At 32.8% G+C, this 19,183-nt stretch overlaps 1 protein-coding gene across 2 annotated transcripts; it reads right to left on the bottom strand.

Annotated features, from left to right (window-relative positions):
- Nucleotides 1-2,406: 2,406 nt before the first annotated feature.
- Nucleotides 2,407-6,419, bottom strand: LOC132034317 (tubby-like F-box protein 3). Of its 2 annotated transcripts, none has more exons than XM_059424626.1 (6): nt 5,459-6,419; nt 4,529-4,616; nt 4,246-4,375; nt 3,986-4,165; nt 3,389-3,875; nt 2,407-2,728 (listed from the first exon to the last, which is right to left on the bottom strand). In XM_059424626.1, the coding sequence occupies exons 1-5, from the start codon at nt 5,756-5,758 to the stop codon at nt 3,401-3,403; spliced, it is 1,173 nt and encodes a 390-aa protein (XP_059280609.1). In that variant the 5' UTR covers nt 5,759-6,419; the 3' UTR covers nt 2,407-2,728; nt 3,389-3,400. The 2 variants fall into 2 exon arrangements, with proteins under 2 accessions (XP_059280609.1, XP_059280610.1); XM_059424627.1 differs by having other exon boundaries at nt 3,389-3,872; nt 5,459-6,418.
- Between the last annotated feature and the right edge of the window lie 12,764 nt (nt 6,420-19,183).

The raw sequence follows: 19,183 nt of genomic DNA, 5'->3' as shown, positions 1-19,183 counted from the left end.
AGTGGTTTCTAAATAAGGCGAATGGAAGTCGACTTTATCTAGCCAGTGCATATTTGTTTCCGCTAAAATTGGAATAATAATTTTTTTTAATAGTAAATTACTCCAAATAGCTTGGACTTTAATTTTTTTTTTTTTTTTATCTAAGGTATGGAGCTTCCACGGGTATGCGTACATCGGGGCCGAAGTGTATGATGTGTTAACACTCCGGGGAGAAGCATCGATCACGGGTTGTGGGATGGTGCCTTGACAGAACGCGAGGATGCCTATTTCACGCCGCGCGGATACCGAATTTTGGAAGCACGTGAAGCGTCATCCTTTGCATCCTCGCATCCTTGACTACTTTGGCACGTGTGGATTTAGGGGGAGTAGTGGAGGTAAGATGTGTATCATATGATTGGCGCTCATGCACTTATAGAGAGATAGCGTCCCGAGACGCACACATTTCATGCGTACGGGTAATCACATTACAAGATATTGAGATCATGTTTGGCATGGTTGTTGATGGTAATCCCTTGAATAATGTTAATGCTAGATTTATAGATATTGTTGGGTGGCAACAATTAATCCATGAGCTTATTGGTTGGGCACCCGGTCTGGATTGTTTTAATGGTGTTAGTAGGTTAGAACTAAATAAATTAATTGAATATGTTAGAGGCTTAGATGACATTACGGATCGGACCCCGAAATTTGTTGTGCAACACGATTAGGTTGTACTTGCTATGGCTTTGTGGCGGCACGATATTTCCGGATAAGTCCAGGTGACTTACTTAATTTAGACTATTTGCTTGACATGCGTGACCTTGGAGCAATGAGTACACAAGCTTGGAGAGCATCTGCATTGTCATATTTGTATATTTGTTTATGCCGCGCTTCGTTGAGGAAAGCCAAGGATGTGTGTGGATTCATTTCCTTATTGCAAGTACTACAGTTGCAAGTTTTACAAGCAAACGTACAGTGGAAATTTTTCACCGTTGGGTGATGAGGCATATTGGCCACCTTCTCCCTTCAGCTTTAATTGCAAACACCGAATACGAGCGAACTTCCAGGAACGCGGACTACAACTAGAAGGAGGAATGAAATGGATATAGCTCCCGCTCGTATGGCTAGAAAGTGTAGTACGTGCAAGCAAACGCCATAACAAGAATCGCCGCCCAACGGAAATCGGTAGTTATTGTTGCTTGTTGGTTTTTATGTTTTTTCTTAACTTGTACGATTGTTGTTTCCTTATGTAATCTTCCAAGAATATATAACAGTTTAATAGCTATCATGTAATTTAACATTTATTACTTAGTTAATGTGTGACGTTTATTTAACTTATATTTTATTTTTATTTCTGTTTGCATAAATAACACATATTTAATTATTATATGTGTTAAAATATTTATTGGAGTTATTCACTAAAATTAACTATATGCTTTAAAAATTAAAAAAATCAATAAATTGTTTTTATTAAAAACATAGCCGAATATGATTTAAATAGAGGTAACGTCAAACAAAACCCTAAACCGTGGGGGAAAAAATTAATGAAACGTAAAACGTGGAGGGATCCACGTTTTACAAAATATATATATATATTTTTTTTTTCGGTTCAACATTCTGACAATTGAAAAAAAAATGTTGGGGTATAACGTGGATCAGCCCACGTTATACCCCTTTTGGTATGTAAATTTTTGGCCGACTAATGAATTGGCCACTTATGGATAGTTATCAAAAAATACATAGAGAGAAATCTATCAAAAAACAACTGTTAAGAATTAACACCGTATACAAAAGTCTTATATAATCCACTAATCGAATACTCTCGAGTGTAGTAGTAACAAATACGTACCGACCTCTCTTGTAGAAGCTAGAAAAGTAGTCCAAATGTCTCAAAGATGTTGAGACAAATTTGGATTATAGACATGTAAAGGCGTAAAGCGCATGTAAAGGCGTAAAGCAAGTGATGTTACCATAACTAGAAAGCCGGGGAGACAGAAAGAAATAAAACTACATATTTACAGGACACACAAAATTTTGAAATTATAACATGAAACAAAGAGAAACTTAGCAGGCGTCTGGCCATGAAAACTAAATATTTTTCACTTACTTTATTTGAAATTTTGAAATTGGAGTTTGAAAACTAAATATTTTTCACTTACTTTATTTGAAATTTTGAAATTGGAGTTGAAGATGAAACTGTGTTTGGTTATAGTTTTTGCAAAGAATATTTAGTTGTTTGATATGCTAAAAGTGAAAAAAATAAAAACAGAATTTTAGGTGCCATCCAAATTCCAAATAGAACTTCAGTGTCCCTAGCAGCAAATTACTTGCTGACAAATTATGATAAATCATCGACGTTTTCAGCAGTTCCAAGCAGCAAATTACTTGATAAACACTGAAAGATAGTATAGAAGATACAGAAAGAGATAGAGAGGCAAGGAAGGGTATGAAATTCAAATGGCAACAACAGCTTTAAAGATTCTTCAAAATATGATTCAAGTAATTATGTACAAAGAAACACGAAATGTACAAAATATGTTTAGAGGATCATATTTTTGTCTAATCTTTAGCTGCAACATTCTTTGGTTCTTCAGTTTCTCTCTCCCATTTCTGGTGTGGTCCTTGAGACAACATACAAGAATCAATGATATCAACTTTGGCATCTTATTTGGCATTTGCACCATTCTGGTGCTTCGCATTCAATCGCTTTTCCACTGGAACTATTGCACTTCCAAGCAACCACGCCCCGCTGTTTAAAGCGCACCAAACAAATGCGAAGACGAAATTTAGAAGCCAGGAGAACATACTGAAGGTAATAACAACTTGGTACTACAACACATTATGTGAGACATGCCAAGATACTTGAATTTCAATTACAACAGCGTACCACGTGAGAACTTTTTATCTGTTCTAATCTTTGATTGTGTGTTATAAACCACCAAAATTCAACAAAACCAAACATCCTCTTCCCTTCATGTAAGTTGTAACAATGATTGCAAGCTTAAAGAGACGTTAAGCCACAATTACTATGAATTCCCCTTTGGTAATCAACTAATTACATGACCAGCTCGAAAAGCATTGAGGCGGCAAAAACTAGAGGGTCTTTGCCTTCAGGGATTCACTAATACAAAATACGGACACCGATTATCTTTGGATATTAAAACGAGGGGGAAAAGGAGTGTTAAAATCTCTCATCAAGGCAAAGCCTTCCCATGTAAAAAGGATACTCGAATCTAACTCTCAGACGACCAAAAACAAGATTTTAGATTAAAAGGTTCAATGCAAGTGACAAAGTTATAGAGTGAACTGATAAAAGTTTCCTCCTCGTTATCTTAATAATTGTGAAAGACTACGTAATAAACTTGTTTGTAAATTTGAACTTGTGCAAGGAAAGAGGTAAGACCCAAACCTGGAAGAGAAGTCATTCACAAGCAATTTTAGTGTCAAAGCTGCTAAGGCATATGGAGAATGCCTGGAATGCTGATAGTGGGTAGCGGTAATCCATTGTAAACATGTCCTTCCCTACTTTACCGAACTGCAAAATAACCTTCTCGTGTTCTGGTCCAGCCACCATACCATTCTCTGGAGAAGCCACCAACTGAAAGTTCTTCACGGAGGCGACAGTTACCCGACCATGAAAGTTCAAACACCAGCATTGGAGCTGCTCATGCCATCTGGGAGCCTTATTTTTCAGAACCAGTGAACCTTCTCTTTGAGTTTCTATAGGCCCGGATGAAGAGCGACTTGATTTGGATCGAAGACATCGACTTGGAAGAGAGGAACCCGAACCAGTATTGCCCATTAGAAAATCAGCCTGTGTGGGAGCTATACCTCCAGGTTTAATGGCAGAAGCTGGGATAGCATCCATCACACAATGCATTCTTCTTGGCCCCCTGCTAGTTACATAACATGATTCACCTATCATTAGTAACCATTACTAGAAGAGGAAAATTGAAATATTTAGTCCATAGTGCAAAGATATTTTGCAAGAAAATCAAAGCCTCACCTGGCTCCAAGTACATTCAACTCGTATGAAATATGAGCAACTTCATATGTTCCACCAGGCACTCTAGGATTCATTTGTTTTGAGCCCACAAGCCTGGTGGAACGGCTCTTCACCAGTTTGGCTCCAGCGTAAGGTAGAATAGAATCGTATACAGTAAACTTGGTTCCAAGGAAATTTGATCTAGCCAAAAGGAAAAACAATCCTTAAACACCGTCTAAGCTTTATCACTCACCCCATCAGCAGCAATAAGCAAGCCATACCTTAATTTGCCGATACAAGTGCCACCTCCCTTTGACATTTCATCTGCATCCAGTGATATAGTGTAGTCAGTGCAGGTGGGCCTCCTGTACTTCCGAGCAGCAAGAAGAAACTTGCCATCATCAGCTAAGGCTGCCACAATAAACAACAATGTCAGATGATTCAAAACTTGAGAATGAGTTCTAGCTGAATACAACATCATGCTTCCTTCCACACAACCCCTCGTTTGAAAGGATAAAACTTCAAAAAATTAAAGGCCCAGATTCTTAAACAATAAATGCTCACCTTGAGTCAAACTGAGGTATAGATGATATGTCTGTGTTGCCTGGTTTCGCTTTATAAAGCACTGAAGGAGTGTGTCCCGTGGACCAGGCTGCAAAAATAAGGAATACTACTAAGAATACATGAAACAAAGATAAAAGTAATAATGAACTTCATATTTTCCTCAAAATTCCACAGCAATTAGACAGTATAACTCATATCCAGTAAATACAGTGGTCCAAAAACTATCATAGTTGCAGAAAAATAAAACTTGGAAGAGTTGTTTAGAAAAATCATCAAGAAGATAGAATAGAGGCCACCAAAAACATGGAAAATGAACCAAAGAGTTGCCTAGTGCCTAAAATTTATCATTTCAATGGCTTCCTAAATCTTCAATCAAGCTCAACCTAAACCAAAGCCAATCTTGAACTTCAAAATCAAGCTATAGAACAAATAACAAATCTAATAGCCTGTTTGGCCAAGCTTATAAAATCAGCTTATTTTAAAAAGTACTTTTGAAGAAAAATCAATTTGTGTTTGGCCAATTAATTTAAAAAGCACTTCTGAGCAGTAATTAGTGTTTGGCTAGAAACTTTTAAAAAGTGCTTCTATGTGTATTTTTCTCAAAAATACTTTTCAAAAAAGTGATTTTGAGCATAAGCTATTTTTTCTAGCTTCTGAAAAACTGTTTTGTAACTCCCTAGAAGCACTTATTTCCTCCTAAAAGCTTGAGCAAACACCTCACTTTTTTTTTCAAAGCACTTATTGAAAAAATAAGTACTTTTGGTAAAAAATAAGCTTGGCCAAACAGGCTATTAAGTCTTGAAGAAATGAAACAAAACCACTTAAACAAGAAAACTCCAAATCAAATCAACACCATAACCAACAAAATTACTTCTAAAATGAGACTACCTCAAATCCAAATGCAAATCACTTGAAAAGTGGATTCTTTACCTGTTTGACAGAAATAGGGAAAGTTAACTTGCCAGAAACTTCAGGAGTCTTAACCAACTCCTTCATAATGTCTCTCCAGCTCCTACAAACTCCAGCACAAGACACTACATTCTTTCTCAAAGGCCATTTAGATTCAGTATCTTCAATCCTTACAAGTACCTCTCTCAATAACTCTGAAGGCAAATTAGCCCAATAGCTCTCTATAAACACTTCATCAATCTCAATTCCTTCAGTTTCCTCTGCCACAGCAACCACTGAGCTGTGGCGACACCTTGACTTTGACCCATAACCCCACTTCATCCCACAACCCAAAAAATACTTAAAAAAAAATATATACTCAAACAATGCTTACAAACTCAACAAAAACAGACCCAACTTACAGAATTTCATAAACCTCCCACAACACAAAAAAAAAAGAATTCTCAAACAATGCTTACAAACTCAACAAAAACAGATCCAGAACTTAGAAAAACCTCAAATCTACAATCCAAAATGCAGCTTAAATCCAGATCTGAAACCCAAGATTCACCAAACACCAAAAAGATTGAATCTTTAACATTTATGCATGTCTATAATCAGTACCCATCAAAACAAAAAAAAAACTGATATGTGAATTAAAAACCAAAAACTGAGCTAAGACAGCAAGAAAACCAGATGGGGTTTTGAAACTGAGCTGAAAAATTAAGGATTTGATTATTCAACAAACACCAAAAAGATTAAATCTTTAACATTCATCCACAACAAACACTGATATGTGAATTAAAAACCAAGAATTGAGCTAAAACAAGAAGAAAACCAGATGGGGTTGGTTTTGAATAGCGCTGAAAAATAGAGAAGTTGATTATTCAGTATTGGTGAATGTTGAAGTGATAAGCATAAATAAAAGTGAAAGTGAAGATAAAGATTCTTAAGTTGGAAGGTGAAAATATGTTAGGATTTAAGGAGAGAAAAGAGAGATGTGTATCGAAAATGTTTTGTGGAAAAACAAGAAAGAAAGGATAAATAGGTGGGAGAGTGGATACATAGGTAGAGTAAATCATTGAGTCAATGGGTCCCACCCTTCGTTCCCTTTCTAGAGTATTTTTTTTAGTAAGCGTTAAGCACAATATTTGGTAGAAATTTAAATAAGAAAAAAAAACAATTTTTAATAAGTTTCATAATCTAATTTTTCTAGTAACTTAATTGGATTTAGCAACTATTATTATATTTTTGTTACTATTAATATGATATTAAATTAAATGTTCCATAAATAGTACTCGTACTCTCACATAAAAAAGAACTCAAACAGTCTGATTAATTAAGGACTCGTTTGGATATATAAAATTTTTGCTTCTTTTAACTTGTTTTTTCAAAAAATAATTTAGATGGTCAATTTCTTTGTACTCCAACTTGAAATAAAATTTTGGAGTTTGGAAATTGATTCTAGTCATTTTTAAATAAATGAAGTATTTCCTTACAAAACTTTAATATTTCGTTAAGTGTAATACATGTCTAAACAATTTAACATTTTAACATACAATTACTAAACGTTAAAGTACTCTAAAACATATAACAATTGAAAAGCTATCTAAACAACTTATTCGCTCCATTGATTTTTTGTGTGTGGTATATTGATAATCTAGTAAATAGAATAAATTAAATGTTGAAAATTAGTTTTATCATTCGTTGCCTTTTAAGATCTGCAGGGATTTAGTAATTAATTGGTTGTTCGAACTCATCATCTTGTTGGTGAATCTCCACATCAGAATCCCTTTTCCTATTTCCCCTTCCCCTCCCCCTCCCCCCATGTAATAAAAACATTTTAAAAAAAAAAAAAAAAAAAGTTGCCTTTTAAGATCTGATGATAAGATGTAAACTACAGTGGAAACTTCCTAATTGTTAATTACAGGAGGTTATCTAAATGGTAGCCTAAAGATATAACTAATGCAACTAGAACCAAGTTGGTTCAAATAGAATTCATTAATTATGAGAAATAGAGTATAGATAACGCTAACTATTAATGCCCCAACTATAAGAAGAAGAAAAAAAGTCTTGGTATAATTATGAATCATAAATAATATGGATAGGATATTGACTTGAACTGGTATTATTATGGCGTATATGACATTCTTAGATTTCAGATTAAAATCATACCAACTCATTTTTTTAATAAACATGAATTAGTTCACTGAAAATTACACGGTACCTTATCTTATAAATGCAACCAACTCTTATTATCTATGTTTTAGTTTCTTAACCGTCGGTGGTATATATAGGTCCAGTCTCACCAAATGTTCTTTTGACACTTTGCTAAATTTCCTTTGAGAATCAGATCGTAATTTTTTTCTTTTTTCTTTTGCATACAGATCCTAAAAATAAAAAATTTATTTCAAGAACAAAAGATCATATCTAAAATCATATAGAAAGTTAGTTGAGTGGATCCTCATATTCTGGATTCCACCCCTTTTTTGTGCACATGATAATATCTGTTCTTTTTCGTTCGTTAATCAACCATCAAAACTAGTGTGATATGTACTTTACATTATCCTTTTTAATATTCACTTAAAACTATATTAAATTATTTATCTCTCCAATTTGTATGATTTTTCGAAGTGTAAATATTTGTTCCATATTTTTTTGCTCAACACTTTAGTACGTCCACTTTTCCTCCCTTACGTGATCAAGAGCACCTGAAAAAATACATGTCATTATCCTAGCCTTTTCCATCCAAATCGGTAACCGGAACCGGAATCGGTAGAACCGGTTTACCGCCGGTTTCGGTCAACCATTTAATATATACCGGTCCGGTTTCGTTTTTTTTTTTTATCGAACCGACCAAGTTAAACCGGTTTAATTAAAAATAAAAATAAAAAAATGTAGCCGTTGGAACATGACATTTTGGACCGTTGGCCAACGGTCCATTTGCAAAAATGGTCGTTGCCAAACTGTTCCAAACCCCCATTTTGGCCCCCCCAACCCCCCAAACTTTTTTTTTAACACTTTAACCCATCCCCCACCCCTATATAAACCCCTCTCCATTTCCATTTTAATCCACACCAATTCACTCTTCTCTTTCTCTCAATCTCTCAATTAGAGTTACTTTGCAACAATTAGCCACTTTAAATTTCTCTCAATTAAATATTATAAAGTCTTATTCTAGTTTCAATTATTAATTTTGCAATTATAATATTGTTGGTGGAGTTGGTGATTTTGCAACAATCCGAAGTAGCTTTGGTGTATTTGCAATTCTAGCCGCCTTCACTTTGTTGGAAATTAGTCCGGCAATTTAGTACCTGTGTTCCAACTCTATCTTTATTTTTCGCTATTTAATTTACGCAATTTAATTTGTTGCAATTTATTTTCTTGTGATTTATTTGAGTGTGATTTAAATTAATTCTATTTAATAATGGCGAAGAGATTTAGACATGGCACCGGTAGTAGTGGTATTGTTAAGGGTGGGTTTGATGAGGAAACATTTGTGAACGAAACATCTAATTTAGGTATTGTTGTTGGTGGAAATAATCCACTTTTAGATCATGAGGCAATGCAACAACATTATACTGACACTTTTAATGAAATTGATGATGATGATGATGAAACACAAGCTCCCGAAAATCCCATAGGAGATACAGGTCCTGCACAATCACATACACAAGACAAACTGCCTAGAACTCATAAGCCAACCGCTAAAATTTGGAATTTTATGACTAAGGATAAGGAAAGCCAAACAGCTAAATGTACCATATGTCGACAAGAATTTGCTTTTAGGCAAGGAACTAGTAAGAATGGTGGAACGGGTACACTAAATAAGCATATGAGACTTAAACATATGGATGTTTGGGGAGAGCAAACGGGTTCAAATATGGGGGAATTCAAATGACGATAGACCCACTAACCGGTAAAAATTTTAAGTATGACAAGAAAAAAGAGAGTGTAAAAATAGCTAAAATGGTAGCTTATGATTGTTTACCATTTTCCTTTCCTTCGGGTTTGGGGTTTGTTACTTACATTCAACGTTGTTATAATCCGCTATTTGAGGGTATTCCTAGAAGTACTTGTAGAGCGGATGTTATAGATTTGTATAAAAAAAATATAGATTTTATTTGCGCCATGTATTTAATTCTTTAAATTGTAATGTTTCTCTTACCACCGATTTGGGTCTTAGTCTTAACAAGTTAGATTTTTTTGCTATTACATGTCATTGGGTTGATGATAATTGGGTTATGCAAAAAAGAATTATAGCTTTTTTATATGATGAATGGAAAGGTCGTCACGATGGAAAAATTTTAGCGGATTCAATGTCTACTGTTATGAGATTTTTTAATATTTATAGAAAAACATTTTGTATTGCTTTAGATAATTCTTCTAATAATACAAAGGCAGTTGGTCTTTTAAAAAGGGAATTAAACCCTCCGCTAAAAAATATTTTTCATGTGAGATGTAGTTGTCACATTTTAAACTTAATTGTTAAAGAAGATCTTGAGTGTTTTGAAGATTCTATTCAAAAAGTTAAAAATGCGGTTGCGTTTCTCTTTTGTAATGCTAATAGGGGAAGACTGAGAGATTTTAAGAATTCTTGTGTGGAAAATAGCCTTAGACCTAGAAAAATTGAAGTAGAAATTGAGACTAGGTAGAACTGCACTTACATTATGCTACAATAAGCATATGAGTATAGGCCATACAACAAGTTCACAACAAATATAATATTAATAATGATGATTGGTCAAATATTACGGATTGGGAAGATGTTAAGGAATGTGTTGAACTCTTACAAGATTTTTATAATGCAACTCTTGCTTTTTCTAGACAATTCTATCCCACGGTAAATCAAATTTTAGCCTACTTCATAAAATAGCTAGAGTTTTACAAGAGTATAAAAATAAATCCGGTTATCAAGCGGCTATTTTTAATATGACAACAAAATTTAAGAAGTATTTTTTTCCCATCCCAACTTTATTTATATTGGGTTCTCTTTTAAATCCTTGTTTAAAAATGTTTTATACTAGAGCATTGGTTAATCAAATTTATACCTTTTTAGAAATTGAAGAGGATGTTGAACCATCTTTAATTGATGCCGAGCTCGCGATTGATGTCGAGTTTAGAAAAGTTTTTAGTCATTATTCTAATTTGGAAGAAAATGTTACACCCATTGCTCCACACCCTACTACTTCTCGAAGTAGCAAAAAGGGCTTGTCGGATTTGTCGCATTTAAGAGTTTTACATTCACATCCAACTCCTTCTCGTAATGCAAACTTTGATGAATATCACTTTTATTTGATGCAGCCAAATGTGGATATAAACCAACTAGATGATTTGGACGTCTTAGCATGGTGGAAGAAATACAAGAGGAGTCATCCGATACTTTCAAGAATGGCTCGAGATATCCTTACGGTTCAAATATCAACCGTGGCTTCGGAGAATGCATTTAGCCAAGGAAGACAACAAATTGGAGACCATAGACACTCATTATCCGATTTTAGCTTGCAAGTACTAGTGTGCATTCGCGATTGGATTAGATCGAAGCGACACAACCAAAACTTAGAAGCGGTGGAAGGTGAAGAGGAAGAGATTGAAGATTTGATAGCAAGTAAAGCGGACCAAATGGAAGACCTTTGAAGATATCTTCATGACTGAATATGATGCGGGGGAAATTAACCAAATGATTGACAATTGGTGATTTTATTATTCTACTATTTCTTTGCAACTCATGTATTATTTGCAAGTTAAAAAAAATTACAACTTGCAAATAAATGTTATCCATAAATGAATAAAATATATGGCTCTCATCGAGCTTTCTTCTATTTACTTGTGTTCATATTTTTACTTATATTAAGTTAGGAATATACCTAAAATATACTAAGAATATACTTATAATATACATCTACTTAAATTAAAAACTAGAAAGTTATATACTTGAAAAATAACTAAAATATACTAAGAATATACTTATAATATAAATAAACTTAATTTATAAAATACAAATTTATAAACTTAGAAAAAACTTAAGCTATAAATAACTTAAGTTATACTTATAACTTATATATATATATATATATATATATATATACTTATAATCTCTCATAATCTCTCTCTCTCTCTCTCTCTCTCTATATATATATATATATATATATATATATATATATATATAACCTAAGTATATTGATATATATAAGTATATTCTTAGTATAGTTTAGGTATATGTTGTATAACTTAAGCGTATATATATATATATATATATATATATATATATACGTATATGCTGTATTGATGTTAGTCAGTAAAATAAACTTTACTTATAAATTTATATAACATATGTAAATATACCTACAATATACTAATAAATATTATAATATGTATATACTATACAAAAAAAAAAAAGAGGTTTTGGACAGTTTCGAACCGGACCGGTCCGGTTTGCATTTTAAAACCGGTAAACCGAAACTGTTGGCCGGTTCCGATTTTTAAACCGGAAATCGGCCGGTTTATTAAACAGTTACCGGTCCAGTCCGGTTGAAACCGGTTGACGGGCTTAATCTTACCATCTATGCTCACAAATAAGCAAATATATATCATCCTTCCCAAAATGTTTGATAAAAATAAAATAAAAAAGGCAGCTCACGAAGTATCGTGTTTTACACGGGGTTGGGGAAAGGAACACATGTCAAGGATATAATACACGCAACCTGTCCCAACACAACATATCGCATCGGATAACGGAATAATTTTCACTAAATTAATATTAAAAAATAAACATACAAGAATCCCTGCAAGGAAAGCACTACTTATATATATATATATATATATATATATATATATATATATATATATATAATAACGTATATAATGTAATTTTTTTCACAAAAAACCACCATATGGATAAACCCCTCGACCCGGCTCCGCCATTGAGTATCAGCAGTTGATTTCATTATCCGAACTTGTACGTTATAGGTCAAACATTAATAATTTATACTATTGTTCCAATGCAAATCCATAAATATAATAAATTGGTAGTAATATTAGCTTCTCTTTTACGTAATTTATGAGAAAATAGCAAGTTTTCTCATTGAACATTAATAATCAAGATATAATTTTTCGAAGACTCGACAACTAGAATAGGACTGAGATACTTCTCTATAGTAATAATTTACGGCACTTTCGTCCTACTTTTTTATGATTAAAATAATTATTAGGAGCTTCATTTTAATTCAGCTGGCAATATTGACATCGTGGATCATGGGATGGAAGAAGCAATTTTCTACTATTATATTGGATATCTAAATTCTCCTAAAACTAAAATCTTTTTTCAAATGACATTTGTGAAGTGATATGTTACCTTTTATTGTGACTTGGACTTCCAATTATATCTTCTTTTAATTTGCATAATATATAGTTAAGACTTCCATTAATTCACATATCGAGAAAAGCTTACTATTTCCTCCCTCTTGTATTTTTACTTAAAAGTGTGAACAACTTTTCTTCCACGTCACAAAAATCTAAATAAAGAAAATATCATACTAGCTACTACTACATCTTTTCCATTTTTGGCAAAAACGACAACAATTTTTCTTAAGAGCGGGGAAGATTGGAGGGAGAAATCAAGAATATAACATATTGTTGCAATTTTTTTTTTTTTAAAGAAATAGAACTCGATAAGATTTCTACTTGAATATACAATTAGTGAATAAATTAAAAATTAATGTAGAATATGAGGCCTTTAGCTATGTGAACATGTGATCCGACACAAAAAAAAAAAAAAAAAAAAGATCAAATACGCATGAGGTTAATAATTTAAAAAACTATTTGGTAAGAATTTAAATATATTAAAGTGGTCAGAAGTCTAACCCTAAGGGCCAAATTATTAGCTGTATTTGTCCTCCTTTAAGGACTAGTTGTCTATAATTAAATATACTTATTAAATTGGTCAAAACAGTGAATGAGGTTGCTGAGCTACTCGTTTTGAATAATCCATAGAAATAATGTCACACGCGTTTATTCCAAAAATTCACATTAAATTTTCTCTTTTACAAAATTGATTTTCGTTTCTACGAATTCACGATTGTTCTGCTCTGATTTGTCAAAGGAGTAACATAAAACTCTTTCGATAGTATTTGGAAACTAAATCCCAATTGCTTAACATAGAACATATCACACCTTTACAAATAATTATCATTTAATAGACTAGATAAATAAAGCCAAGTATGGACGTAATTTTGTAGAATACAAAAATAATGTTTACACAACTTGCTTAACTGGTTATAATTTGAAATGTAATGTCACGATCTCAGTAGCTCCCAAATATTGATGTCCAGCTAAACCTTTCATAGTATTTCTTTTCATTCCCTATTTCTGGAAATCAATATGTTTCATCATTTACTATGTGTGTGGCCGAAGTCAAACGGGCACATCGAGCAAGCTGTTGTCTACTCCATATTAGTTATGTCAAAACAAATACAGTGCTACAAAACTTAGTTTCTTGTTTTCCTCATCCTTTTATTTTCTACATCTTCTTCTTTCTATCGCCGAAGATATAGACGGTCCCTTAAATTTATCAAATCTATTTATATTGGCATTTAATTAAAGTAGTGCCTATTGAATATCTAAAGTGAAGAAAATTGATCACCAAACGATGTGAATGGAGGCTGCTTTCATGTCATTCTTAACTTAAAAGTCGAGTTGCGATTTTGGCTCAACAGATATGAAAAAATCCTTAATAAGGCAATTAATTACTTAGAAATGGTTGTTATTGTTGTTACAATCCGGATATGATTGGATTTTAATGTTTGTAGATGCGGCAATCGGGTGAGAAAAAAAAAGTAAAGCAAAATATGTCGAATACAAAAAATATTTTCTTGTTTTCGTCATCTTTTCTTTTCCTAGTTTTTTATTTTTTATTTTTATTTTTATAATTGATAATTGATTAATGAGAAAAGGCAGCTAGTTGGCTGAGGATGATGGAATGGGCCCACAACAGTTACAGGGTGTGGGCCCATGAAAGGGAATTGAATTCGCAGCGCACGGAGGAAGATGTCTTTTGGTCCATGGGCCGTATGTTGCAGAATGGCTGGCCCACTTATCTTCTCCAACCGTCAAAGATCGCACAAAATAAGAAGCGAAAATTACGCTCTATCTCTATTTTTGAAAATATTCACGTCACGCGGCTCATATTTTGTGTTTAAACACCAGTTTTTCAACATATTTATTTATAAACAACTTTTATATATTATTATACACTTTATACAAGATTGATACATTATGTATATTGCTTTTCCCTAAATATAATATTGTATATTGGCCTAATGTGGTGTAAATATTTTCAAAAGTTGTATATTTTTTATAAAATATCCCATAATTGTTATTTGCAGCTTTGCTTTCTCCTTGTAGTGTTCTTCTCTAGTCAATAGTCTGGATTTAGTGTGTCAATAACAAACAAAAGGAAGTAGGCCGATTTTTGGTGCAAAAAGTGAGACACGTGAATATATGGTCTCTACGTCAAATTAGGAAGTTTATGGGTTTAGGCATAAAATTTTAAAAAATAAGCAAGATTTTTAAATTTTGGAGTCTTAAGTAGAAGATATATACCATAGTGAAATATCATTTAAATCTTGTGGTATGTGGAGTGTTTGTATTACATACTTATTAAAGAGTTACCAATTATATTAATCTGCATTTTTTTTTAAATAGACTAAAAAACAAAAGATACGTAAATTGAAACACATGGAGTACTAAATCGAATATTTCCTTGTAGTATTAGATGCTGACACAACAAATAAAAGCTTTCAAAATTCTTTTAACAAGATGCGTGTGCATGTATTTATCTTTTAATATTGTGGTGTATTAGCACCAATCGCATTGCATCGATCTGTATTTACAAATAATTCCTTATATTCTTCCATCATGTTTTAGCTAATTAGAGGTTTCTTCTCATAGTTCTTATTTTGTTAAGTTGTAAAATTAAAACTCTAAATATCTTCTGTGGTTCACTCAGTAAACAAAAACAATATTATTTGCTATAAAAAACTTTTAATATACGTGTACAACACTATCTTTTGCAATAAAAATCTCAAATCATATCAGTTTCTTTGTTTACTCTATCTCCCAATTACTTCGTTGAAGTAAAAAAAATTAATTCCCCTACCGACCCATTTCTTCAAGAAATATTTTTTCTTTTGGATTACGTTTCTCATACATTGATTTGTTTTAGCAAACATGGAGTTGGAGGAAATCTTTAGAAGGTCCACCAAAGATTAACGGATTTCGAACAAAACTTGGTTGATACTACCAATTAATATGAAACTGCTAGCAACCTAAATGCATAACTTCTAATTTCTCACTTGACACAATCAAAATTATATGATTATATAGACACTACATCGATATATGGACAAATACACCATATGATGATGTAATTCTTTTAAGCATCCTTTGCGCGCAACTACACTAGAAATATCAGTTTTGTCCAAAGAATTTAACAATTTATATACTTTCAAAAAAATTATTTTTACTTTATTTACACCACATAATTTTCTGATTTAGGGGGTTGAATTGAACTGTCTTTAATTTAAACTATTTGTCTAGTCTCTCAAGTCTCATTAAGCAAGCATTGACTCACAACTTTACTTGCTAGGTTGCATTTGTATCCGAATGATGTCTTCTCGTTAGATTTTTGTCGTGAATCCTTTAGGTTGTTTGGTACACGATATAAGGTGGGATATCCCAGCATTAACTTTGGAATTAATTTTGTACCATGTTTGGTAGAAGGTATAAAATTATACCAGCATAAATTTATACCTTCTACCAAATAAAGTATAAGAGGAAGCCCGTAATTAAAGATGGGATATCCCACCTTATCCCATTAACCTGTTAGATGAGATAAATTAATCCTAAAATTATAATCTTGAAATTATAATACTAGGATAATTTTGTCCGCGTATCAAACGACCACAACTAGAGTGCTAAACTAAAGAAAGGATAAAAGAGAGAACAAAAGGACCTAGTGATGTAGACACGTCGATCTCATAGCTCTAATATTATTATTTTTGTCTTCCCACTAGTGCCTGGTAGAAGCGGATGCAGCGTTGTAGCCATGCATTTATTTGAATTTAGTATTTTCGACAAAAATATAAATTTATATGTAAAAATTGACTATAATTACAACAAATTAATGGTAGGTCTGAACCCATGCGAAGAATCTTAAATATTAAATCGATAGAGCTTAAATCTTAAACCTAATGGCCGATGAATCTTAAATATTAAATCGATAGAGCTTAAATCTTAAACCTAATGGCCGATTCCACTTTTAAATCTGATTAATCTGAAATTGCTCCGAAAAATCTCATTTTACAATGAAACACTCCTTACCAAAAACAATTTCATCGTAGGACTCAACCCAAAACTTAGGTTACATATACCAAGAAAAGATTATGTAATGTTGATTGCCATTTTAAGGTAATTGCCTGACCCCATGAACTTGATTATTTTAAAGAAAATACGTTTTAACATTCCCTATGCACTTCCATCAAATTACGGACTTGCATGATAATATGTTGAGAGCGGCAACTAGAAGCCTAAATTCCTTGAATTCAGAGAACATATGCAAACAAAACAGAACCATTATATGTCGATTATCATTGTCTTATTATGAATACTCCAAAAGGTTAAAAAAATGAAAGATGGATAAAAACGTGAGGAAAGTGAAGTAAGTGCACTTCAACTGAATAAAGGAAAACATTTTTTTAATAAAAAACAAAGGGATGGAGCTTTCCACCTGGATCTACAATCTCCATAAAAGTAAACAAGGGTCGTGTGAAGTGTAAAGAGAAAAAGCTAGATATTCTCCAAACAAAGATTCCTGGAATTTTCACTTTTCAAGTGGGTGGTGATATCATAACTATGTCATTAGCACAAGATTCGGCACCCTTTTCTTCCCTTTCATTTTCATGTGAAGTATTTAATTTTTTTTTCTTTTTTCTTGGCCAAACCCATCAAACTTATAGTTGGCACGACGTGTCTCGGATATTTCCTATTCCTTTACCAAACTTTCATTTGGAAAAATCCACTTTAAAGAATAACTAAACATTAATATAAACACTAGAAGTTCATGTATATATCAGTATATATGCAACAACTTTTTAATCGATGAGATAATAAGATAAATGCTACAGTTTCTTCTCTACTCAACCACTTTCCTTTTTTGTTCTACTCATGAACAAAAAACTTAATATTTCATTGCTAAAACACAAAGCTCTTAAGCAAATAAGTTCGTGAGCCTCTAAGGGAATTTCAAATTATTATTTTATAGATTTATATCGGATGAATGCCATTCAAAATATGTAATATTGAATGATAGGTTAATTTAATGGATGGTCATTCAATTTAGTTTTGTTACAAATCTGAATGACCCTTTTTTTGTTTCAAATAATTACTTAGTCATTTTGGTGCAATCATAAAGTAAATTTATACATGAAAATTACTACACGTCGCCTCTAACTTTTTAAAAGAAATTATATTTCTGTCCTTTTTCTTATTTTCTCGTAGTTAGATAGGAATAGGAGTCTCAATTGGATTGTAAATTGTACAGGGCAATTCGTTTGGGGTGGTCTTTAAATTTTGCCCCTCATATTTGAAATCTTTAAAAGAAAGCCTTGATTAAAATCCATAGTTTCGAGTTCGAACCACATATATATATATTTACACACAAAAAATTCGCCTTCTCAAGTTTAAATGTAAAATGAAACAAGAATAATTTGAAGGAATTACCAATGCCGGATGATACTTATGCCTGTTTCAGACTAGTTAGATAAGTATGCAGTTGTTGCATAACTTTGATAATTCATTCAAAAGTTTATGCGGATCCCATAAAAGTTTGCCCATTAAAAGTATGCCCTATCAAAAAATGCATTTTATCTGATGTGGCTTTTACAGAGTTTGGGAAGGCATCTTTTGTTAATACTAAGTAAAAGTATATAGAAATTATACAGTCCAACAAGGCTGAAAAGCTAGTGAAAGGGCTATTGCAGAAAAAAGTTTGCCCATTAAAAAAGTATCATCCCCAGATAACTTTGTGAAGGAATTATCAAAGTTATGCCGGACCCGCATACTTATGCCAAGTCGCCCACAAGCTTCGAGGATGCCGGTCCGCAAAATGTGTAATTCCTTAACAAAAGTATGCCGGTCCGATACACGCGACCCAAACCTTGTCTTGCGATTTTTTTTTTTAATTTATGCTTCGGCGGGGTTCGAACTCGAACCTCATTATTTATTCCCGAAAGTGGCAAGTGCCGAAATGCGAAGGGCAAAAATTAAAGGCAACAATATGAGGGCTTATAATTTAAAAACCACAATATGAATGCGAAAATTTAAAAAAACCACCCCAAAAGAAGGGCACTCCGCGCAAAAAAATGAATTGTACACCGCAAAATCCTTTGGACTGGACTGTCCCTTGTTGACTTTTTCTTCTTCTTTTTCGAATACGAAAGTAGGTTTACTGGTGAGGTCCTGACCAATATTGGTTGTTGATTTTGTAGGCTTGATGAATAATGATATTTAAAATTTAGTAAAATGAACAAATAAATGTTGTACTAGATCTAGTTATGGGTTCTTACTTATCCTTAGGTCTCTACTTGTTTGGTAGTTTTCAATCCCATTCAACTTTTTCTATTCCTGCATGTGAGATATAAAAATTGTCAAATGGGTATTGCTTACACCATTAGGCCATTACCATAAAAATCTTTGAGTCTTCAAGTAGAT

The sequence above is a fragment of the Lycium ferocissimum genome, chromosome 10, assembly GCF_029784015.1.
Source record: "Lycium ferocissimum isolate CSIRO_LF1 chromosome 10, AGI_CSIRO_Lferr_CH_V1, whole genome shotgun sequence".
In the NCBI taxonomy this organism is placed as follows: domain Eukaryota; kingdom Viridiplantae; phylum Streptophyta; class Magnoliopsida; order Solanales; family Solanaceae; genus Lycium; species Lycium ferocissimum.
This window is presented reverse-complemented; position numbering and strand designations above follow the sequence as displayed.